This window comes from Antechinus flavipes, chromosome 6, assembly GCF_016432865.1.
Source record: "Antechinus flavipes isolate AdamAnt ecotype Samford, QLD, Australia chromosome 6, AdamAnt_v2, whole genome shotgun sequence".
Lineage (NCBI taxonomy): Eukaryota > Metazoa > Chordata > Mammalia > Dasyuromorphia > Dasyuridae > Antechinus > Antechinus flavipes.
The window spans coordinates 76,179,716-76,203,548 of record NC_067403.1 but is presented as its reverse complement, the minus strand read 5'-3'; the positions used below and the strand labels follow the sequence as shown (position 1 = coordinate 76,203,548).

Below are 23,833 nucleotides of genomic sequence, written 5' to 3'. Positions count from 1 at the left end.
TACATACACACACTATGAAGGGTATAGCACCTCCAAAATCTATTAATAAATAAGGGGAGAACCTTCTGGAAACAATTAATGGCTTAGCAAAATTACAGGTTATAAAATAAACCCATACAAATCATCAGCATTTCTATGTATTACTGACAAAGCCCAACAGCAAGAGATAGAGAAATTCCATTTAAAATTACTGTAGAAAAAAATAAAATACTTGGGGGTCTACTTGCCAAACTCAAGAATTATATGAACACAATTACAAAACACTTCTCATACAAATAAAGTCAGATCTAAACAATTGGAAAAATATCAATTGCTCATGGGTAGGTTGAACTCATGATATAATACAAACGACAATTCTGTCTAAATTGATCTACTTTTTCAGTGCCATACCAATCAAACTGCCAAAATATTATTTTATAGAACTAGAGAAAATAACAAAATTCATCTGGAAGAACAAAAGGTCAAGAATATCAAGGGAATTAATGAAAAAAATACAAAGAATGTTGACTTAGTAGTACCACACCTAAAACTATATTATAAAGCAGCACACATCAAAACCATTTGATACTAGCTAAGAAATAGAGTTGTGGATCAGTGGTAGATTAGATACATATGATACAATAATCAAGACCTATAGTAATCCAATATATGATAAAATCCCAAACTCCAGTTTCTGGAATAAGACCTCACTATTTGACAAAAATTTCTGGGAAAACTGGAAAATAATATGTTAGAAACTCGAAATAGACCTACATCTTATAGCCCATATCAAAATAAAATCAAAATGGGTACATGATTTGGGCATAAAGGATGATACCATAAATAGATTAGGAGAGCAAGGGATAATTTACTTATCCAATTTTTAGAGAAGGGAGGAATTTAAGACCAAAGAAAAACTAGAGAACATTATGAAAGGCAAAATGGACAACTTTGATTACATTAAATTAAAAAAAAAAAGCTTTTGTCACAGAAACAAGATTAAAAGGGAAGGTCAAAGCTGGAAAAAAAAAATCTTTACAGCCAGTGTTTCTGATAAAGGTCTTATTTCTAAAACATATGTAGAATTTATAAGAATACAAGTTATTCTCCAGTTGATAGATGGTCAAAGAATATGAATAGACACTTTTCAGATGACAAAATTAAAGGCATATGTAGTTATATGAAAAAAAATGCTCTAAGTCACTTTTGATTAGAGAAATACAAGTTAAAATAACTCTGAGGTACTACTTCATACTTCTCAGATTGGTTAAGATGAATGAGGAAAAGATGATGATAAATGTTGGAGAGGATGTGGGAAAATTAGGACATTACTGCATTATTGGTGGAGTTGTGAAATGATCCAATCATTCTAAAGAGCAATTTGGAATCATGCCTAAACTGTACATTCTGATCCACAAGTACCATTACTGGGTCTGTATCCCAATGAAATCTTACAGGACCTGCATGTACAAAAATGTTTGTAGCCGCTTTTTGTAGTAGCAAAGAATTGGAAAAGGAGTAAATGCCCATCAATTGGGGAATGGCTGAACAAGCTGTGGCACATGAAGGTAATGGAATATTATTGTTCCATAAAAAATGATGAACAAACTGACTTAGAAAGGCCTGGAAAAATTTACACAAACTGAGGTTGAATGAAATGAGCAGAAGCAGGAATATATTGTACACAATAACAGCAAGAATTTGCAATGATCAACTGTGAAAACTTTGTTCTTCTCAGTGGTTCAGTGATCCAAAACAATTCCAATAAAATTTGGACAGAAAGTGCCATTTGCCTTTAGAAAAAGAACTAAGGAGACTGAATGTAAATCAACACATGCTATGTTATTATACTTCTTTTTTCTGTTTAAAATTTCTCCCATGGTTTTTCGCTTTTGCTCTCATTTTTCTCTCTTATCATGATTTATAAAGTAATATGTATTAAAAAAGAAATAAATTTACCAGGGAAAAAGAAAGAAATAAGGAGAGAGAAAATAGGATAAGATGAGGTATAGAAAGGTGTGTAAATTTATGGAAGTGGAACAAGGTGTGTGGATGAATGGGAATGAGATGAAGGAGGGAAAGGCTAAAAGGAGAAGATAAGGGTTGAGGTCCATGGATGGAGGAAGGTTAAGTAATAGCAAGGCAAGTTACAAATTAAAGTAGGAGAGTTAGTAGGGATAGAAAATAAAAGATATATACAAATACTACATCAAGGATCAGGAGTAGAATGTATTTATTATTAGGAGTAGAATATTAGTAGAATATATTTATTAGTAAAATTTATTATTAGATAAAGTCAAACAGATTAATTCAAGAGAGGTCTGCATCATATGTCACATATTAATATTGTTTTATGTGTATGTCTACATATGTGTAAATAGGTATATATAGATGTAGCTGTATACTATAGGTATATATATATATGTAGAGAGAGAGAGAAAAAAAGAGAGAGACAGACAGACAGACATCTGCATTGTGTGAATATGTATATATGCGTATATGAAAATGTATATTCCCTCTCAAGCACATAAACTTTTAAATAATTTTTTAAAATATTTATTTCTTTAAAACTAAATACAAAATAAGAAAAAAAACAAAATAGAAAAAGAAAGCTAGAAAAGGAAAATAAAAACAAAACAAAACATTGTCATGGGCCTAGCAGAACTTCAGGCAGAATTCAAAATATGTGACAATAGCTTTCCATTTCAAGAAAGCATATATAATAATACATCAATCTTTGTCTCCTCCTTTGTGACAACGGAGATGGAGAAAAAAGAAAATGTTGATGCTGAGAAATTTTGAAGAGCAAAGAAGAGGAAAGAAGGGAGCTCTCTTTTGTTGATTTTGATTATATTAAAAAGTAGGAGACCAAGTCATTTGCTACAAACATGAGGCAGATAATGGAGTGGGAGTTTGGGGGAGATCTTATAGAAAATATAAATAGCAAAAAGTGTATGTAACAGTGATTATGAAATCAGAGAGAAATATCACTTTTTAATTAAATAGTTTATGAGTACTGAGAAAAAGAATTATTTGAAAGGCACCCTCATCAATATCCTAAAATCAAATCATATATCTAACTTTGACAGCTATTAGATCAGGAGATTACTAAAGACATCATACATCTGCATTCAGTAAAGAATTTGAAAGAAGCTTCTTATGATATTCTTGTGGACAAGAGAGAGAGAAATATATGGGTTCATAATAATGATATTAGGAAGATTCATGACTTTCATTTCATGATTAGTCATGTCATGTAGAAACAATGCCTGATTTGAATTGAGTGAGGACATGTATTCAAAACCTATTCTCTTAGTTACTATTAGTTGAACGAATTACCTATTCTTTCAGGGTTGCAATTTCCATTATATCATATCATGTCTCAAGCTCCATCCAGTTTTGGGTTTAAGATCCAGAAGAAATATGTTATGGAAGGATGGGAAGGTGGGAATGAATTTAGAGACAGAGTCTCTCATAACTTTGCTACTTAGCAATTAAATGACTTTTAGTCCATACTTAAATTCTCTGTGCTTCAGTCTAAACACAGTCTAAACAGGGTAGACTGTATGATCACAGTTCTCTTCAGTCTCTAAATGTATGATTCGAGTATCCTAATAACTAAATCTAATAAAGTATTGATTAAGAGTACCTGGTTCTTAGTAAGCACTTAAGTGTTTGTTGACTGATTAAATAATGGATTGGTTCATATTTGGAACATTATATTCAGTTCAGAATGTACCATTTTAAGGGTACATTAATAAACTAGAAGTAATCAAGATTGTATTGCTATTATGATAATGCTTTGCCCCCAAGGCATAACTATGCCTTTTTTCCATACTTCCTCCAAAATTAGTTATTCTCTCCCCTTTTCTATCAAACAAGGCCAAAGAAAATAAAATGGATAGTTTTCTCTTTTTTTTCTTTTAATAATAGTTTTTTATTTTCAAAATATACGCAAAGATAGTTTTCAACATTCACTCTTATAAAACCTTGTGTTCCAAAATTTTCTCCCTTCCTTTTCCCACCCCCTTCTCTAGACAGCAAGTAATCCAATATATATATTAAACATATGCAATTCTTTTATATATATCTCCACATTTATCATGCTGCACAAGAAAAACCAGATTAAAAAAGGAAAAAAAATGAGGAAGAAAAAAAAGCAAGCAAAGAACAACAAAAAAAGGTTAAAATACTATATTGTGATTCATACTCAGTCTCCACAGTCCTCTTTTTGGATGCAGATGGCTCTCTCCATCACAGGTCTATTGGAATTTGTCTGAATTAACTCAAAATGGATAATTTTCATGACAAAATTAAAAAATTATCCAAACAAATCCCAAACAGTTAAGATTAGATGGTAGAGAACTAATTGGAGGGAAAAAAAAAATCTTTGTAGCAAGTTTCTCTGATAAAGGTCTCTTTTCCAAGTGACATAAGAACTGATTCAAATTTATATGCATAAGAGCTATTTCCCAGCTAATAAATAGTCTATAGATATGAAGAAACTGTTTTTTCTAATTTGTTTATTATATAATTTATTTGGAATTTATCTTGGTATAAGAAGTGAGATGTTGATTTAAACCTGATTTCCACTGTGAACTAAAAAAACCAAACATATTTTAAAAAAAAACTATTTTAATATCATTGATTTCCTTTTTAATCCTGTGTATTTTAATGTAAATTAAAAAAAAAATTGAAATGCAGTTTGTAGGTTTTATCAAATAGTAAAAAGGTCCTCATATAAACAAGGTAAAAAATTCCTGTTTTCTGAGGGTAATAAGTGATAGCCATATTTCCATGTATGTCATAAGAGTCTTTGCTTCCCAGAGAAATCACAGGTCCTAGATAGAAAACTGATCACCAATATTTTCCCATTATACTAGAACTTATTTTCAAGCCAGCTTGTTTCTCTGTTTATAGTCTGCTAAAAGCAATACTGTTTTGCCTCCCTCTAAAATATACTTTTGGAAATTTGTATAGTTTAATGGTTGTTATTTAGTGTTCTCATGGTAGTCAATATTTTTGAAAAATATTTTAATATTTGGATTTAATATTCAGTGAGTCTTAGCTATTAAGATGTTTTATTCTGAAATAAGCTGAGCCACATTATAGTAGTTTTCCAATAATTATCTTTGCTTTTTAAGATTGTAGTTTCAAAATTGTATTAAAATCCCAAATAAATCCCAAATAAAAATATGTGTGTATGCATGTGTGTGTGTGTGCTTATATAAGTCTATGTATTTTTATAGGAAACATTATATGGAATTTAGGAAAAAGCGAATTATGACAGATTTATAAATATTTTCTGCTTCTCTTTTTAAACCATAGAATTCAATGAAATGCCCTCTGAAGAAGTTAAAAAATCAAAAGCTATTGAAATGTTATTCACTCTGTATCCTCCGGAAGGTGCCCATGTGAGTCATTTTTGGGGCCTAAAATCAACTTGGACAAGACCCATAGTAAATGGAGAAGAAGCATATAAGTATATAGGTGAGTCATTGACCTTCATGATTTCTCTCTCTCTCTCTCTCTCTCATATACATATACATATATGTATATTGATTTTTTTATCTTTTAAATTCCTAAGAAATGTAATTATCACTCAATAGCTTTTAACTTGGAGATCACTGATTTGAGAGCTGAGCATGGAATTAGAAGTAATAATCACTTAATTCCTTTCAATTTTAGTTTTTCTTATTTATAAAAGAGATAACAATAGCAGTTACCTCATATATATGATTGTGAGAACCAAATTGCATGCTTATTTGTGTGTATGTATATAAACATATATAAGAAATATATATGTATGCATGCATATGTATATGTTTATATAGAATTTAGTATACTTTGAAGCACTACTTAAATATTGGTTTTTGTTATAAGTAATAATAATAATTATCTCCTTATAAGTCAATGAGAAATAATTTATTTTGAAATTAAAATTTGCAAGTATAATAGAAGGATATGTGCTAGAGACAACTAAGTGTCATAGTGGATAGAGATCAGTGCTTGAAGACGGAAGACGAATTCAAATTCAGTTTCAGAAACTTATTAGTTGTGAGATTCTGGGTTCTACGTCCGTAAAGTGAGGATAATAATAGAAGAGTGGTTAAGGGGATCAAATATATTCAAAGCCTTTTATAAACTTTAAAGCACTATATAAGCACCAACTGTTTTTATCATAAGCATCAGCAGTTAAATGGCATAGTAGATAGAAGGTTGGACCTGGAGCCAGGAACTCTTCTGCCCTCAAACACTTACTAATGGTGTGATCCTGGACAAGTGACAATTACGTTTGCCTCAGTTTCCTCATCTATAAAATGTGCTAGAGAAGCAAATGGAAACACATTCCAGTATATCTGCCAAAACTCCAAATGTGGTCACAAAGAGTCAGACACAACTAGAAAAAAACAAAAAACAAAAAACAAAAACTACTCAACAATGTAATTATTCTGAGAATGGAATAAATCTAATAATAATGTAATTCTAATAACAACAAAATTATTCCCATAATCCTTCTCATGCCAGCTGCTAGGGGTTGAGACAACATGTTTTAAATTGACAATTCCACCTTTATCAAACCAAATTCATTAGCAATAGACAATGAGGATGGCATATCATGGTTTGATCTGGGGACAAAAGGAACAAGTAGAGCTTCTGTCAAAGGGAAGGAGGAAGGACAGGAAAACAGCTAAATGTGCTTTCTAGGAAAATTAATGGAAACATGAGATTAACTGACAACATCTATGCATCTTATAATTTATGAATTTTATTTGTTTTTATATCTTTCATTCCTTAACGTTTTGTAGTAGTTAAAAAGGAAGTGTGTATGTGCATATGTGTGTATGCATGTGCACAGCTCTGTCCTTTTTTCAGGGAGCAAGGAAGTGGAATTCTGTCTTTCATAAGTTGGGTTGGGACAAGAAACTGTTCAGCGACAGGACTTGGTGCCTGGGGGACAGAAAGGGGATCCAGTGAAGCAAGTCTAGATGTGTAGGCTGATGAAGGGGGACATCACTGTAGAGCTTTGGTTCTGTAAGGACTATAGTTCTATGAGTTTATATACATTCATGTTCTATGCTTTTACTGAGCATTTTTTACATGATGTAGATGTAACAGATTTTTTGTTATATTTTTATTTTTATTGTCTTAGTGTTCAACATTTACTTTTATAAGATTTTGATTTCCTTTTTTTCTCCTTCCCTTCTTCTCTTTTCTCCCCAAGGCAGCAAGCAACCTTATATAGTTTATATACATGTATAGTAATGTTGAATATAGTTGCATATTAGTCATGTTGTAAAAGAAGAATCCAAATAAAAAGGAAAGAACCATGGGAAAGAAAAAGCAAAAAAAAAAAAAAAAATGAAAATAGTATGTTTTGATCTGCATTCAGAATCCATAGTTCTTTCTCTAAATGTGGTTAGCATTTTCCACCACGTGTCTTTTAGAATTGTTTTAGATCAGTGTATTGCTGAGAAGAGTAAATCAAAATTGATATTGCATGGTGTTGCTGTTACTGTGTACAATATTCTCCGGGTTCTGCTCACTCACTCAACATCAGTTTATTTAAATCTATCCGGGCTTTTTGAAATCAGCCTATGTAGCAGATTTTTTAAAATATGTTTTTTTTTCATATGCTTTCTTGGCTGGGAGATAGAATTGAGGAAAAATCCCCCCAATTTTCATTATAGCTTTGTATATTCAATATATCAATGTTGGTTTTCACATTGAGATAATTTTCATGAGAGAGATTAATTAACCCTAACTATGGAGATATGATCTAGTGGAATTCTTGTATATATAAGTATAGAAATTTTTAAATATCTAGTATAAAATGATATAAGTCAAAAATACAGACTCTCTGTGATGGAAGTAATAACAACAAAATTATTCCCATAATCCTTCTGGCGTGATATTAGTAGTAATATGGTGCACCAGTGCCCCAGTCAAGGAAGAAATCTTCTCTTCTTCCACAATAAAAGGCTTCAATCTATCCTCCACATTGCTGCCAAAGCATTTTTCTTTTCTTTTTTTAAATTATAGCTTTTTATTTACAAGATATATGCATGGGTAATTTTTCAGCATTGACAGTTGCAAATCCTTTTGTTCCAACTTTTTCCCTCTTTCCCCCCACCCCTTCTCCCAGATGGCAGGTTGACCAATACATGTTAAATATGTTAAGGTATAAACTAAAAACAATATAAGTATACATGTCCAAATAGTTAATTTGCTGTATAAAAAGAGTCAGACTTTGAAATAGTGTACAATTAGCCTGTGAAGGAAATAAAAAATGCAGGTGGACAAGGGTAGAAGGATTGGGAATTCTATGTAGTGGTTCATACTCATCTCCCAGAGTTCTTTCCCTGGGTGTAGCTGCTTCAGTTCATTACTGCTCTATTAGAACTGATTTGGTTCATCTCATTGCTGAAGAGAACCATGCCCATCAGAACTGATCATGATATAGTACCCATGTTTCCCCGATAATAAGACACTGTCTTATTAATTTTTTGGACAGAAAAACGCCAGAGGGCTTATTTTCAGGGGAGGGCTTATTTTAATGAACATCGACAGTAATTTTAATAAACAGGTAAATGTGAACAAAAAAAAGTACCTTTATTCAATAATAATCATGTCATCTTCTTCAACAACATTGTCATAAGTGTCCATACCCTGAATTCCGTCCTGGAATTCTATTTCCTTCAGAAGAAGTGGACCCAATCTGTCATGTCCAGAAATATAGCTCTCTTTAAATGAACATGTCTTGTCCAGGTAACCTGCTCGTAGTGCCTTGGCGACACAGCTGCCAGTAATTTATCCCATGACTTCTTCACCCAAGTCACGACTTCTTGCAGACAGGGCTTCACAAAGTTTCCATGCTGATTTCTTTCCATTCTATTTTCAATGTAGCCATTGACTTCCATGCGCAAATGGTCCTTGAATGGCTTGTTTATTGCAATATCAAGGGTCTGGAGGTAGGCAGTCATTCCTGCAGGAATCATTACTTGATCTATTCTTCTCTCTGCAAGGAAGTTCTTCATTTCTTTAGCACGGTGAGTGCTGGCTGAGTTCTTCTTTTATCCTCCATCACGCCCCCTCACTCCCGCTTACATACCGGGTTTTTATGTTGTCCTGCCTCAGCTCTCCTCCGCGGCACTGCTCTCAATGGCACCAGCAAGCAAATCACTGGGGAAGAACAGGATGACGCGCTCACTGCTGCAGCTCTGATTGGATACAGCTCGGAGCACGTTGTGCGTTTCACCTGGGGTGGGGTGGGAGACGGTGCATACAGAGGGTACCGTAATGTAGTGTGTAGCACAGGGGATCACCTTCACTACAGTAGCAATCTCAATAGGGCTTATTTTCGGGGGAGGGCTTATTATCAGGGAAACACGGTATTGTTGTTGAAGTATATAATGATCTCCTGGTCCTGCTCATTTCACTCAGCATCAGTTCATTTAAGTCTCTCCAGGCCTCTCTGAAATCATCCTGCTGTTCATTTCTTACAGAACAATAATATTTTATAATATCCACATATCACAATTTATTCAGCCATTCTCCAGTTTCTGGCCACTACAAAGAGGGCTGCCACGAACATTCATGCACATACAGGCCCCTTTCCATTCAAAGCATTTTTCTTAATGAGTATGTGGTCTGATCTTGTTAATTTCCTCTTCAATTACTTCTGGAATCAAACATAAACTGCTTTTTGGCATTTCAAGCTTTTTACAGCCAGATCTGCCTTCTTACATATTATTCTTTTCTGCCCTATCTAAAATTAAGCCAAATGGTCTATATACATTATATCCATTCTATGACTTGATATTGGCTATTATTGATACTTGGAATCTTTACTTATTTCCATAGAATGCATGGCTTCCTTCAAAACTCAATTCCATTGTTACCTTCTGCAGAAAGCCTTTCTCCATTCCCACACCTTTTAAAGCTTCCCCTTTTAAACTTAGCTTCTTCTTCTTCTTCTTTTTTTTTTAAATAACTTTTTATTGATAGAACCCATGCCAGGGTAATTTTTTACAACATTATCCCTTGCATTCACTTCTGTTCCGATTTTTCCCCTCCCTCCCTCCACTCCCTCCCCCAAATGGCAAGCAGTCCTTTACATGTTGAATAGGTTACAGTATATCCTAGATACAATATATGTGTGCAGAACCAAACAGTTTTCTTGTTGCACAGGGAGAATTTGATTCAGAAGGTATAAATAACCCGGGAAGAAAAACAAAAATGCAAGCAGTTTATATTCATTTCCCAGTGTTCTTTCTCTGGGTGTAGCTGCTTCTGTCCATTTTTGATCAATTAAAGCTCTCTTTATCGAAGCGATCCACTTCCATCAGAATACATCCTCAAACAGTATCGTTATTGAGGTATATAATGATCTCCTGGTTCTGCTCATTTCACTTAGCATCAGTTCATATAAGTCTCACCAGTTCTCTCTGTATTCATCCCGCTGGTCATTCCTTACAGAATAATAATATTCCATAACATTCATATACTACAATTTACTCAACCATTCTCCAATGGATGGGCATCCTTTCATTTTCCAGCTTCTAGCCACTACAAACAGGGCTGCCACAAACATTTTGGCACATACAGGTCCCTTTCCTTTCTTTAGTATCTCTTTGGGGTATAAGCCCATAAACTTAGCTTCTGATGAATCTTGATATGCCTTTTATATACTGATTTCTAGTCATGCTGCAATATAAGATCAGTGAGATCAGAGACTATTCTTAGTTTTTCTTTGTATCTTTGGTGATTAGCATGATGCTCAGCTTAGTCAATACCTAATAAATACCTGATTTATTTGTTAGGAAGTCCTTATTTCATAAGATAGTCCAGTTCATTGTTGGGACATTATTATAAAATGTTACCTATTTTTAAAAAAATGTCAGATTGAGTTGAAATTGTTATTTAAGTTTTAATTGTTTCCTTTTGTCTTTTAAGGCTCAATTATTTTTAAAATATTCACTTTTAAAAAATTTCAAGTTCCAAATTGTGTTCTTTTTCATCTCCTCCCACTCACTGAGAAGGCAAACAATATGATATCCATTTTATATGTAAAATCATGCAAAACATATGTTCATATTACCCATGTGGCAAAGAAGCAAGAAAACCAAAATTTTTAAAAAGCATGTTTCAATTTACACTCAGACTTCATTAGTTCTCTCTCTCTGGAAGTGGACAGCATCTTTCATCATGAGTCTTTTGGAATTATGTTTGATCATTGTATTGATCCGAATGGGCTAAGTCTTTCATGGTTGATCATCATGAAAGCTGTTTATCCAACTAGCGTTAGTTCTTCTCTTTCTCATTAAAAAGCTTATATCTAATCCTTCTTCTGAGCAATAGTTTGTCAAGTTTTTTGGAACTTTTCTGAACAGGAGCATCAGAGACTTGGATTCTAGTCTGTTCTCTACCCATTACTTATTTATAAGACCTTGAACAAGTCACCTCCCTTAAAAATAGGAATTATGCTATCCAATCTATCAAAAGGCTCAGTTGTAACCTTGGGTATTTATCCTTTTTTTCTTCTTGTCCCAAATTGTTTTCTTTTGACACTTGTTTTCATGAAGTCTGAAAAGGATCTGTTGGACTCATTTCCAATTCCCAATGTTCAGGTTTATAACTTTAGAAGTTGAAAAGATCTTATAGGTCATCCCCCTCTTTTTACAGAGAAAAAAAAAAAAACTGAGGTCTAGAAAAATTAAATGCTTTATCCATAGTCATATACAAATAAACAAACTCCTTTGTGTTATCACCATAAATCATTTTAAGAGATGAAATGCCAAAACAGAACAACAATAAAAAAAAAAGAAAACAATCCAAAGGAAATATTCACTAGTCAGGAGATTAAAATCCTTAATAAAAATCCACAATTATATGACAGTTTAGGTCAGCAATGCAATTTCCTCACAGCTACTTTGTGAAGTAGATGGTATAAGTATTATTAATCTCATTTTACATATCAGGAAATTAAGAATCTTGCCCAGAATCACATGATTGGAAACCATCTGATAGAGGATTCAAAGCTAGGTAGGTTTCCTGACTATGTTCTATAGTATTAGCCCTCAGCTCTTTAGAATTGATGAAATGACCAAGCTAGTAAAACTTATTTAGACAATCAGCTTTTAAGCATGCATTCATTTTAAGCTTCAAAAGCAAGGTATTAGACATGCTATTTCAAAGGTTAGTAGAGTCATTCTTTAATATCACAGTGTGTGTGTGTGTGTGTGTGTGTGTGTGTGTGTGTGTGTGTGTGTAGTGTTGTTCTGACCTGAAAACTCAGTGAACAAATATTTCTCAGACATTTGACATGTGGTTCTTAACACTCCTTGGATCTTATGAAAAGATCTTAGTTACCTGACTCAAATAAGGATTCAGAATTCAATTTAATAAGCATCAAGTACCTACTATGTGCAAAACACTACTTGTACTTGTATTAAATACCTACTATGTGCTGAGGATTCAAAATGAAACAAAACAAAAGAGATTCTTCCTCTCCTCATGAAGCATAATAACTTAACCTAAAAGATATAGGTATTTATCTATATCTTTTAGATTTAGACAGATTTAAACAATTTAGACAATTATCTAATTTAGACAAACATATACAGTATATTTTGAAAAGGAGTATCAACAATTAAGAAATCAAGGCAAGCCCTTTACAAAAGTCTGGGTGGCTATGGGGATGAAGAGAGGTAGCATGTTGAGTTCAGGTAAGAGACCAGTTTGACTGAAAAATACAAGATGCAAGGGAGAGGGTTATATGAAAACATATTATGCTTCTGCCTTCAAACAGCCCTAAAATTTATCTGAGAAGGTGATTAAAAGGCTAGTTAGTCATTCATTGGTATGATATAGTCCAGTCTCAGTGCATTAGAAATTCTAGAATGGAAGTGGGCACTTTGGACTTAATGCAACAGGGAAGACCTCTTGGCTGAGGATGGGGAAATAAGGGGGAAATAAGGAAATAAGGACTTTAGTCCATATATGTGATTTAGATAAGTAGAAGAGAGATGGCTAGGTTTTTCTTGAGGGAAAAATAGCATGAAAAAATTCAAGCTGTTAATAAGCATTGAGACAAATGATTATTAACAACCAATGATTTGAGGAGATACAGAATTCCCTGTTTTTTCTAAAGTCCTAATTTAAAAAATTCAGTCTCTTGAAGGATATTACTGATAATGAGATTGGTTGTTATTTGGCAACCAATTAGTTTGGGTGGGGATACATTTTTTGAATATATTGACCAAGGTTGGGATAATTTAGAAGTAAATGACATAATCAAAGTTCATTTGAATAGGTTCAGTCCCTCATTGTAATATTAATTCCCTCATTAATTGTCAACCATTCAGAATCGATTTCCACTTTTGGGAATACTCCTCTTCCAGGGGACATATATAAACTGGAACTTGCTGCCATGTTTATCTTTGGTCTAAGAGAGAGACAATCAAATGACTATGTTTTTATTAAAATATTGGCATTATTAATAAAATGATTGAATTATCCCTAAATTATGTTTCTCAAATGTTTTAAATGCACCAGCATTTTTAAAGTACCTACTATGTGTCTAGTACTTTACTGATCACTGGAGTTACAAACAAAAGACAAACTCCCCACCCTTAATCCCATAAAAATAGCATGTGCTTGATTAATTTAATCTGAGGGTTTTATTAGAAAGTGGTGAAAAATAAGGTTGTGTAATTAAGGTTGGGTGAAATAATGAAGAGTATTGACAGCGACACAAAGGAATTTGGGTTCAGTGTTGGAAGATGGCTTATCTGTTTTTTAGATTCTTGACTAGAGGTGGTTTTTTTTCCCCACTAGGAAAGTCTTTGCCCCAGGGCTCCAAACTTCAGAATGCCTGTCAGAACTCTTCTCCAAGTTAACTAGTTCTCAATTTTGGGTTCTTTTGTTGTGTTTTGCTTTTCACCTAAACTTCCTGTTCATTGAGACTTGTGTTGATCAAAGACCTCTCTTTAGCTAGTTGAAGGTTAGAAAGTCTATGTAGCTCCCTATTTTAATTTCTTATAGCCAAACTACTTAGACTCTATGTAGGGATTATTTTTCTGGCAAACTGCCAAGACTTTGGTTTTGTTCCCAGTTTTATAATTCCAAAATTCTTCCTTCCCCCCTCCTCATTCCCATACAAATGAGTGCCAATGGGAATAGTCCTAGAGCAAAACCAAAGTGAGGAGACAATGTCGTTATTTTCCCACCTCCTCATTCCTACCTTAATTATATATATATATATATGATTTATATGTATATTATAGTTTATATTTATATATAATAAAGGTAGGAATACACATATACATATATATTTATAAATTTTTTTTTGTCTTTTTATTTCCAGCATTTAGAAAAATGGCTTCCTGGTTAAATCAGCATTTGCAGAATTGAATTTAGTAGAAATTCTAGAGTAGAATACTTTCTTTTTAATTAAAGATATCTCCCCTTCAATGAAATGGATTGAAATATAAATGAAATTATTTTTTCATATATAAGGATGTAAATTTTTATTCAAAAGCCACATTTGAAATTTTGGCTCTAATGGGACAAATGATTAAAACAAAACCAAAAATAGTGTTCTGTCTTGATAAGGTCAGGTAGAGAGCTCTGAGGTGAGGACAGGTATAGGACAGCAGTTGGTATGGGGAATATGAGTATGTGACAAGTTGAAGAATTGAAATTCCATGACTGTAATATTCAGGTTGGTTGAGTCTGCCATCTTTTTGAGCTGCAGTTGTTATTAAACTGACTGACAAGGGAGATGTAGCAGTTCCCTTGAAAAGAGATTAATCGATTGAAAGAACTTTCTGTGGCTCAGGGACTCTTGCATCTACAAACATTTTAGGGAAGATAGCCCTGGAAATTTATTATGTGTCCTGCCATTAATACTCAGAACTTGCAGGAGGTGGACCTTCCCACGTATTGATTTTATACCCATAGATTCAGAGATGAATTACCAGCAAGAAATTGGGGAGTAATTGAAATGAAGCTTCTAGCTCTTCTCTGAGGAACATAGTAGAGTTTTAGCAGGTGCTAATGCTTGTATCAGTCTATATGCTTGGATGACTCCTATAAAATGCGTCCTATGTTATATTTGTAACTTGTGAAATGGTACTGTGATATAGGTTAAAATGGAATAATAGATGCACCACAATTTTAAAATCTTAGCTTTAAGTTTAAAATAATCTTTCAAAGGATATATGACCTTTTCCACTGATATTCAAGGCATTGCTGATGGCTATTAAATGAATAGGATTGTCCTTTACTCTTAAATGCCCTCTGTTTCATATCTTCAATATTCAGCTTTTCCCATGATTAGTAAATGAATTTAGGCATATTTTAATTATGTGTTCATATTTTACTTAGGGTACCTGTTTACCCTAGAAAGTTACTAGAAATTTCTTTCCTTGGTCCAAATATCTATGTAATAAATCTCAACCTATGCTATATAAATGTCTGATATAATGGGAATATTATTTTAAAGTTATTAAGTATTCTATGGCAGACATGTCATAATAGATAGAGAACTAATCTTGGTATCAAGCCCTGCCTCTTACATGTATTGGCAAGGTAATCCTAGGGAAGTCACTTAATTTCTTAAATTTAGGTTAGACACTGATTTGAATTGATGGGAGAAGTTTTCTTTTTTGAAATTCCCATTAACAATGAATTCATAGGAGGAATAACAAAAGTTTAATTTTAAGTCTTTGACAAAAGCTAGGAGGCTGTGGAAAAGTCATTTAGCCTCTCAGTTCCCTTGACAACTGTTTATGACAAAGTTGTGGATGAGGTCCTGTTCTGCATCAGTGAAGGAAGTTTTCAAAATAGAAATTCCCCATACTGAGAAAAATCTGAAATCTAGACCACATGAATACATGTGTATGTGCATGCATAAATGCATGTAAATGAGTATTACTAATTCCATATTCTGAAAATTGCATGCATGTATATATATGCATATACAAACATAAAGATATATTTGTTTTATATATGCATGTATGCATATGTATGTGTTGTGTAACATGCAAACATGTATAAGCATCTACATATATACTATGCACCTTGTTACCAAGTTTGTTTAGTAAAACATGGTCAGCATTTTACTTATGTTCAGCTTCTGAGACAAAATTTAAGAATAGCCTAGAATTCTTTTTCCTGCCCTGTTTATATACAGCCATCTTGGTTTGGGATGATTGAGTTTCTGTCCCTTGATGTGCTCCCTGGAATTTGTCCCTGGTCTGATTCATTCAGTTTGCAAATGAGCATTGATCACACTTGTCAAGATTAAGTTGAGTTTGATTCTGTTCACTTAGATGCTCTGTAGAATTAATTATTCTCAAATGAAATGGGAACACATGTATTAGATATAAAGTACTCCTTTCATTTGGAAGGGCCAAAGTTTATTTTGCCTGGGCTTGGGTATGTTCTTACTTACCCAAGCTTACTAATTCCTATTATATTGCAACTCCTTGTCATTCACCTAAGCATGTACACTGCATGTATCCAGAGAGAAAATACCTATTTAGCTGAAAGCAGAATATCAGTTGCCCCATCTCCCTCCAGCTCAAGCTCCTGTTTTCATTCTGAACTTAGGTGGGGATGAGATATGACCTGTCTCTCCATCAGGCCATTTCTTCTTTTTTTCTGCTTCAACTTTCACTACTTTGCCATGTCATCTTTCTGCTTTCTTGCTTGAGTGTTGGAGAAAGAATGTCAATGCGTTTAATGGTCATGGTTTTAGACAGCTAGCTCGCAAATTAGAATTCACAACGAATTGCCTAAATTCTCAGTTTGTTGTTTATGTGTACAACACAACACACATGTGTATACAAATGTATTATCCACATATGTATGTATACATACACCTATGTTTATATATGTGTAGAGGCAGTTATTATAGTAGTTATATATTATTTATGAATATTATATATTACATAATATAGTGGTTATATTTGGGCAGTGGTTATAGTGCTGGTCCTGGTGTCAGGAAAAGCTGAATTCAAATCTAGCCTCAGATACTTACTGGCTTTGTAACCCTGGGCAAATCACTTAACACTATTTGCCTCAGTTTCTTTAAATGTAAAATGAGCTGGAACAGGAAATGGCAAACCACTCCGGTATCTCTGCCAAGAAAAGTCCAAATAAGGTCATGCAAACTGACTGAAACAACTGAACAACAGCAATGTATGATATGCCTCTTTCTCCCTGACATGTTAGAATCTTATTTTTTATCATTTTTTCTCTGGGGCTAATGGCATTTTCCATCTCAAGTCTCTTGGAATTGTCTTGAATTGCTGAGAAAAGCCAAGTCCATGGCAGTTGATCATCACATAATCGTGCTGTTATTATATACAATATTCTCCTGGTTCTGTATCGTGTGTGTGTGTGTGTGTGTGTGTGTGTGTGTGTGTGTGTGTGTTTTGCCTATACCAGAATCTGAATTGGAACTCTTGCCTCTAAATCAGATATTGTTCTACTACCCCCAGATGGTTATTAGTCTATAACAAGTTGAGGATTTTAGTAAATAAGTATTAAACCTGTGAGCAATTATAATCCCCAATTGTTGTTATTCAGTCTTGTCCAACTCTTTGTGACCACATTTGGGTTTTTTTTTGCTAAAAATATTCAAGTGTTTTGCCATTTCCTTCTTTATCTAATTTTACAGATGAGGAAGTTAGGCAGATAGGGTTAAAGTGACTTGTCTGGGTCACAGTCCAAGGCCAGATTTGAACTCACAAAGATGAGGCTCCCTGACTCCAATCCCAGTTCTCTAGCCACTGTACCACCTAGCGAGCTAGTAGCTGCCTCCAAGTACCTGTTTACTTTTCATATTTCTATCTACAGGTTTCATTTTGAAATTTCATGTCTTTTATATGAGTTGTTATGATTTTTCATTTGTATTCATTCCTTTTTGTATTTTGTATTTGTATTTGTATTCAAATGTATCCACTATCCATGTTGTAAAATACTTTTACATGCAAATAAAGTCTTAAGGTTTTTTTTGCCACCACCTTCCACTTTCAATACAAACAGTCCAATTGCATTCCATCTACAATATGTTCTAGGTCAGTGTTAACTTGCTGGCTAAAAAATGCATAGGGTAAAGTGTCAGGAAATATAATTATGTTGGTCAGATTTTTTTTTTTTTTTTTTTTTTGGTTTCTTTATCTAATAGAAGGCGGGAACTCTGGAGAAGTATACTTAAAACAAAGATACAGCAGGGTGTTTACTCAGTGTGACTGATGAGATAATGGTTCTCTAGTTCACATATATTTAGTACTTAGTATGGTGATGTAATGGTTCTACAGTGGGCACATGTTCAGTGTGCTGTAGTGATGTAATTGTACAAAGGTATTTAAGGGCTGAGAGGACTGGATTTAGGAGAGTGTGAGAGTGTGTGTGAGCTCGAGCTCAGACTCCAGACTCCAGAATCAAGAATAAAGAATCCAGACTCTATCCCTGACCATCCTCGTGGTAACTCTCCTGCTAAGACCAAGGCCCGTCCAGAAATCCTCCAGAAAGCTAGCCCGGACATTACATTTATCCTTTCTACTATGCATTTGAATAACTCCAAAATACATGAATACCTGTAGACCCTGGTGTCATATATCTGCCAAACTTAACATTCTGAAATATGGTAAAAAATTCAGAAGGAGATTGAAAAAAGAAAGTCACCAAAATAGATGTCCTATAATATTGACTGCAGTAAAGTGTCAGCTTATAGCAAGTGAATAGGCTAAAAACAATTAAAAGCAGACATAGAATTCAAAGGGATACCACTTTTAAGTGTGTGGAACAAATAAGTGTAAACAACCCATTGGTGCCTGTGAGCATCATAGAATCATAAAATACTAAAACTGGAGAGAATTGTTGAGATCACTTATAGAATCCACCATTTTACAGGGAGAACAAGTGACTTACTCAGGTTACATAGCCAGGACACATGTAATGATCTAATATTTTGATGTTCACATTTACAATCCTATCTCATCTTAAATCAGTTACATTATTTTCACTTTATATTCTTTTTAAGAAAACAGGACAAATGATGTTTATTGTGCAGTGCCTTTGGGAGGAAGATAGGACACATATGTAATTTATAAAAACTGTAAACCTTTAATTGGTGAAGGATGTACATGAGACATAGATTAGTCTTTGCACATTCAGTCTTCCATCATCATTTCTCATGGGATACTGGTCCTAGAGAGTATAGCACAACAGGAAACCACATTCAATAAAGAGCAACCTAGACCGATTCCTTATTGGTACTGGGAGTAATGTAAACTGAATGGTTCCCATGAGAAGTAACAGTTAATATCTACCAGAAGGTTACACTTTTTTCCTATGGAAATCAGGTATGCAATTATTTTATGTTTTTGTTGTGTTGTTTTGTGGTGTGTGTGTGTGTGTGTGTCTAGTTTTTTTTTTTTTTTTTTTAAGAAAATAGTTCCACATTTGGAGAAAGAAAAGGCAAAATGATCTATAATAGATTTTAGTATAATAATAAACTGTATTCAGAACTGCATAAACCTTGGAGATCATCTAATTCAGCTCCTTTATTTTTTAGATTAGGAAACTGAGGCCAGGGAGGTTATGACTTGTCTAAGGTTACACAGATGACAAATGGCAGATTCGGGATTTGAAACCGAAGTCTTTTGATTATAATTCTAGTGCCATTTCCCCCTATGCCTCACAATGAAACTTACCTCCAAAAAAAGATTAAAATAAAAAAAATATTTTTGAGAATAACGTCAAATTATATCAAAAATATTTGTTTACTGGGATAACTTTCTTCCCATATGGACAATTCTTGAGGGCAGGACTTCGAGCTCTGTGTCTCAAAGGGACCAATTGCCTACCTATCTAGTTTTGTTCCTTGTCCTTTTTTCAATCCTGGACTTAATTTTTTTTTCCTCCAGTTTAAATATACCTTGCTGTTCTTTTCACTATCAGTTCACTCCAGGAATGGTTGAAGTTAAATAAAGTAAAGCATGTTGTAGTCTTTCATTTGGGAGGGACAGTGCGAGTTGTAGACTTAAAAGTAGCCTCATACTTGTGTAATGTCTCACATTTTTTCATATTAGACCTTGATCTCACAGATGAGATCTTTCTCTTCTCTTGGGATACCTCCTTAACTGTCCTCCTTGAACAACTCTTAGCTAAATTTGTTCATCTTTAAAAACTGCAATAGGAAAAGAGAACATGTTATGTTTGTTGTAACCTACATTTTTTTTTTACTGAATACTTTTGAGATGAAATTTAATTTATATGGGAGAGCATCCCCATACCCCTAAGCGAGAATGAAGTATTAACTTTAGCTCAGTAATGAGGTGAAAATGTTGTCAAAATATTCTAGAATTTGGGTAATTGTTTGTCTTTTGTACTACTCGACTGTCAAACAACATGGAAAAAAATTGATAATTTTAGGAAGTTGATAAGGCTTTCAAATAAAAGTATGTCATTATGTTAATCAGGTTTGAATATAGCATGCCAACATTTTGTTTTGATTATATAATTCTAGAATAATTTTTGCCTATTAGATATGCTCACCTGGAGGGCATACCATATTTGTACACCTCTAAAATTAATATTAGTTTAAATAAGTATGTGGATTGAGTATTGAAATTCCTTTGGTGAGAGTTACTTTTCTTTTCAAATTTCTTTAAACATTTTGAGATGGGAGACTTGCTGTAAGGCAAATGACATGTTAATATTACAGAGGAGAATGTCAAGCTCATACTGGTCCACATTCAGCATTTAATTCAACAAGCATTTATTAACATGGCAGAACCTTGAGATATGAAGAGAAAACTTGCCTTTACCTTGACTTGACTTTAAGCAAAATATTCAATGTTATTGAGCCTCAGTTTCCTCATCTGTAAAATGGGGATAACAATATATATAAGTACCTATCCCCTCACAGTGTTGTTTTGAGTTCACAATATATAATATGTATTAAATATTATCTAAATATCCTTTTTATTAATCTCTGTGATTCTGGAAAAATCTTATAATTTTTCTTTCCCTCATTTTCTTCTGTTGTAATATAAGCTGGTAGAATTAAATGCTAAGTTTCTCTAGAACTCTGAAATTCTATAGTGTTTCAGTTTGAGGATAGATGTAAGAGTTCAGTGACCATTAGTCCTAGTCAGAGGATAGAGTATAATCTATATAAATAAATAGAATAAAGGTATGCTTGATTATAGCCTCCTGGAAAGAATGTATTCATTGCTATTGAGACATTAGTAAACATTTATTAAGTATCTTTACCGTGTTCCAGGCATTGTGCTAAGAAATGGGGTTGTCAAGAAAAGCAAAAGACAGTCCCTGTATTAATGAACCCACAATCTAATGGGGAAGAGAACATGAAAACAACTGTATATAAAAACCAGATAGAGACAGGATAAATTAGACATGAACAGTAAAGGGGAAGGAATCATTCAAGGGTTCTTACAGAAGGTGAGATTTTAACTGGGACTCAAAGGAAGTCAGGGAAACCAGCAGGCATTGTTAAGGAGAAGGGTAAGCAAGACAAATGTCCAGAGGCTGGAAATAAAATGTTTTGTTCAGAAACAGCCAGGAGGCCAGTGTCATTGCATATAAAGAGGATGGGGGTGAGAGAAAGTAAGGTCTAAGAAACCTGAACTCAATATTCCATTTCTTGCCTGTTCATCTTTGTACGAGCTATATCCCCTATGCCTAAAACACATTTCCTTCTTCCTGATATTTCTTTTCTCTATCTTCCTTTGAGGCTGACTCAAGTGCTTCCTGTTATGGGCAGCCTTTTCTGCCCTCCTGAATTTACTGCTCTCTGGATCCTCAGAATATCTTGTATTTATTATCTGTTGACACCTTATATCCTCTAGTAGAATGTGATCTCCTGGAAGTCAGAAACAATTTCAGTTTTTCATTATGTCACTAATGCTAGTTGCATACCATAGGCACTCAATGAATATCGGTTCAAATGAATCATGTTCCAATCTATAAACTCATGTTAATGAATGTGATTATGTTGTGTCCATTGATGTGACCTATAAGACAAAAGACAAAGCAAGAGTCCGTGACATTGTGAAAATGTCAAAGTTCTTTCTTTGGATTATAGTCACTTCTGAAGAGTTTTTTGTTTTGATTTTTTTTCTTACATTTGTAGCTGGCTTAAGTCTTTTCAAATTGAATCAACAAACATTTATCAAGCGCCTGCATGTGTGAGCATTCTATCAAGTGCTGTAGGCAGGGCTTTCAAAATAGAAAACAGAATTCCCAAAAGAAAATTATAATCTAGTTGGAAAATTTAAACTTGTGAAAATCTCATTAGCAAGAACAAAATCAAGTAATATTCTAAAACAATAATAGAAGAAATGATAGAAGAATTGAGCCTGGTATCATATTAAGTATGCCGTTTGAATAACAGCCTAAGAACAGGGAGGTTATCACTAGTAGGGTAGTCACTTGTTGATGAATCCTTTGGACATAGCTTCCCAGGAGAGAAAAATGCAAAAGGACCCTCAGGTATAAGGCATTATGTGATCAGTTACCCAGATGAATTTCACAGATAATCATTGTTGTGTAAAGTTAGAAGACCAGAGATCCCTTTGGTCTGGGGTAGTCAAGGAAGGCTCAAAATATATGTCATTCAAGAGCAACATTATCTGAATACCATTCCTGAATAATCATCTCCTGACTATTACATTAAAAGCTTTTTTTCTACATATTTAGAGACATATTTTTGTATCATACTCCAATCTATCCTGAACACAATATCAGAAACTAAAAGAAGACATCAGGCCAAATCTTAAAAAAAAAAAAAAATCACTTTTATATATTATATTATTTTATTATTATAATATTTAATATTATAATATATAATATATATTATATTAAAAATAGACTAAGTAGGAGACCATCACTACTGACATAGCCATGTCTAGTCATGTGAGTCTGAATTTTTCCTATATCTGATCATAATAATTGATATTTATCTAGTCCTTTAAATTTGCAAAGAACTTTTCTCACAACAACTCCATAAAGCTGGACACAGTACATCTGTTGGATTTTAAACTCCTTAAGAGTGAAGAATGATTTTTTTTTTGTTTGTTTTTGTATCCTTAGAATCTAGCACCATATCTGGCTAATAATAGAAGCTTAAAAAATGTTTGTTGATTAATTGCTCACTTATAGATTAATAATAATAATAATTACACAAAATAATAAGAATGTGCCTTTAAATAACAGCTTAACATTTATAAAGCACTTTATAATAAAAAAATTACCTTCAAAACATGGTAGATATAATCATAATCCCCATTTTATAGAGGAAGAAACTGAGACAGAGAGATTAAGAGGCTTACCCAAGATCTCACAGAGCTAGTAAGTGTCTGAATCCAAATTTGAATTCAGGTTTTCATAACTCTAGATCTTTTTTTTTTTTTTTTTTTAAAATTTTTTATTTAATAATTACATTATGTTGACACTCGTTTCTGTTCCGATTTTTTTTTTCCCCTCCCTCCCTCCACCCCCTCCTCTAGATGGCAAGCAGTCCTTTATATGTTGGATATGTTGCAGTATATCCTAGATACAATATATGTTTGCAGAACCGAACAGTTCTCTTGTTGCGTAGGGAGAATTGGATTCAGAAGGTATAAATAATCCGGGAAGAAAAACAAAAATGCAGATAGTTCACATTCGTTTCCCAGTGTTCTTTCTTTGGGTGTAGCTGCTTTTGTCCGTCATTTATCAATTGAAACTCAGGTCTCTTTGTCAAAGAAATCCACTTCCATCAAAATATGTCCTCATACAATATCGTTGTCGAAGTGTATAATGATCTCCTGGT

General features: G+C 33.5%; 1 protein-coding gene across 1 annotated transcript in view; it reads left to right on the top strand.

The window, feature by feature from the left end:
* The window catches only part of IQCM (IQ motif containing M), a 371,357-nt gene that overhangs the window by 273,643 nt on the left and 73,881 nt on the right, over positions 1–23,833 (top strand). Inside the window, exon 7 of the mRNA XM_051964483.1 lies at positions 5,308–5,469. Within this exon, the coding sequence (XP_051820443.1) occupies positions 5,308–5,469 (162 nt within the window). The remainder of the gene's footprint in view (positions 1–5,307; positions 5,470–23,833) is intronic.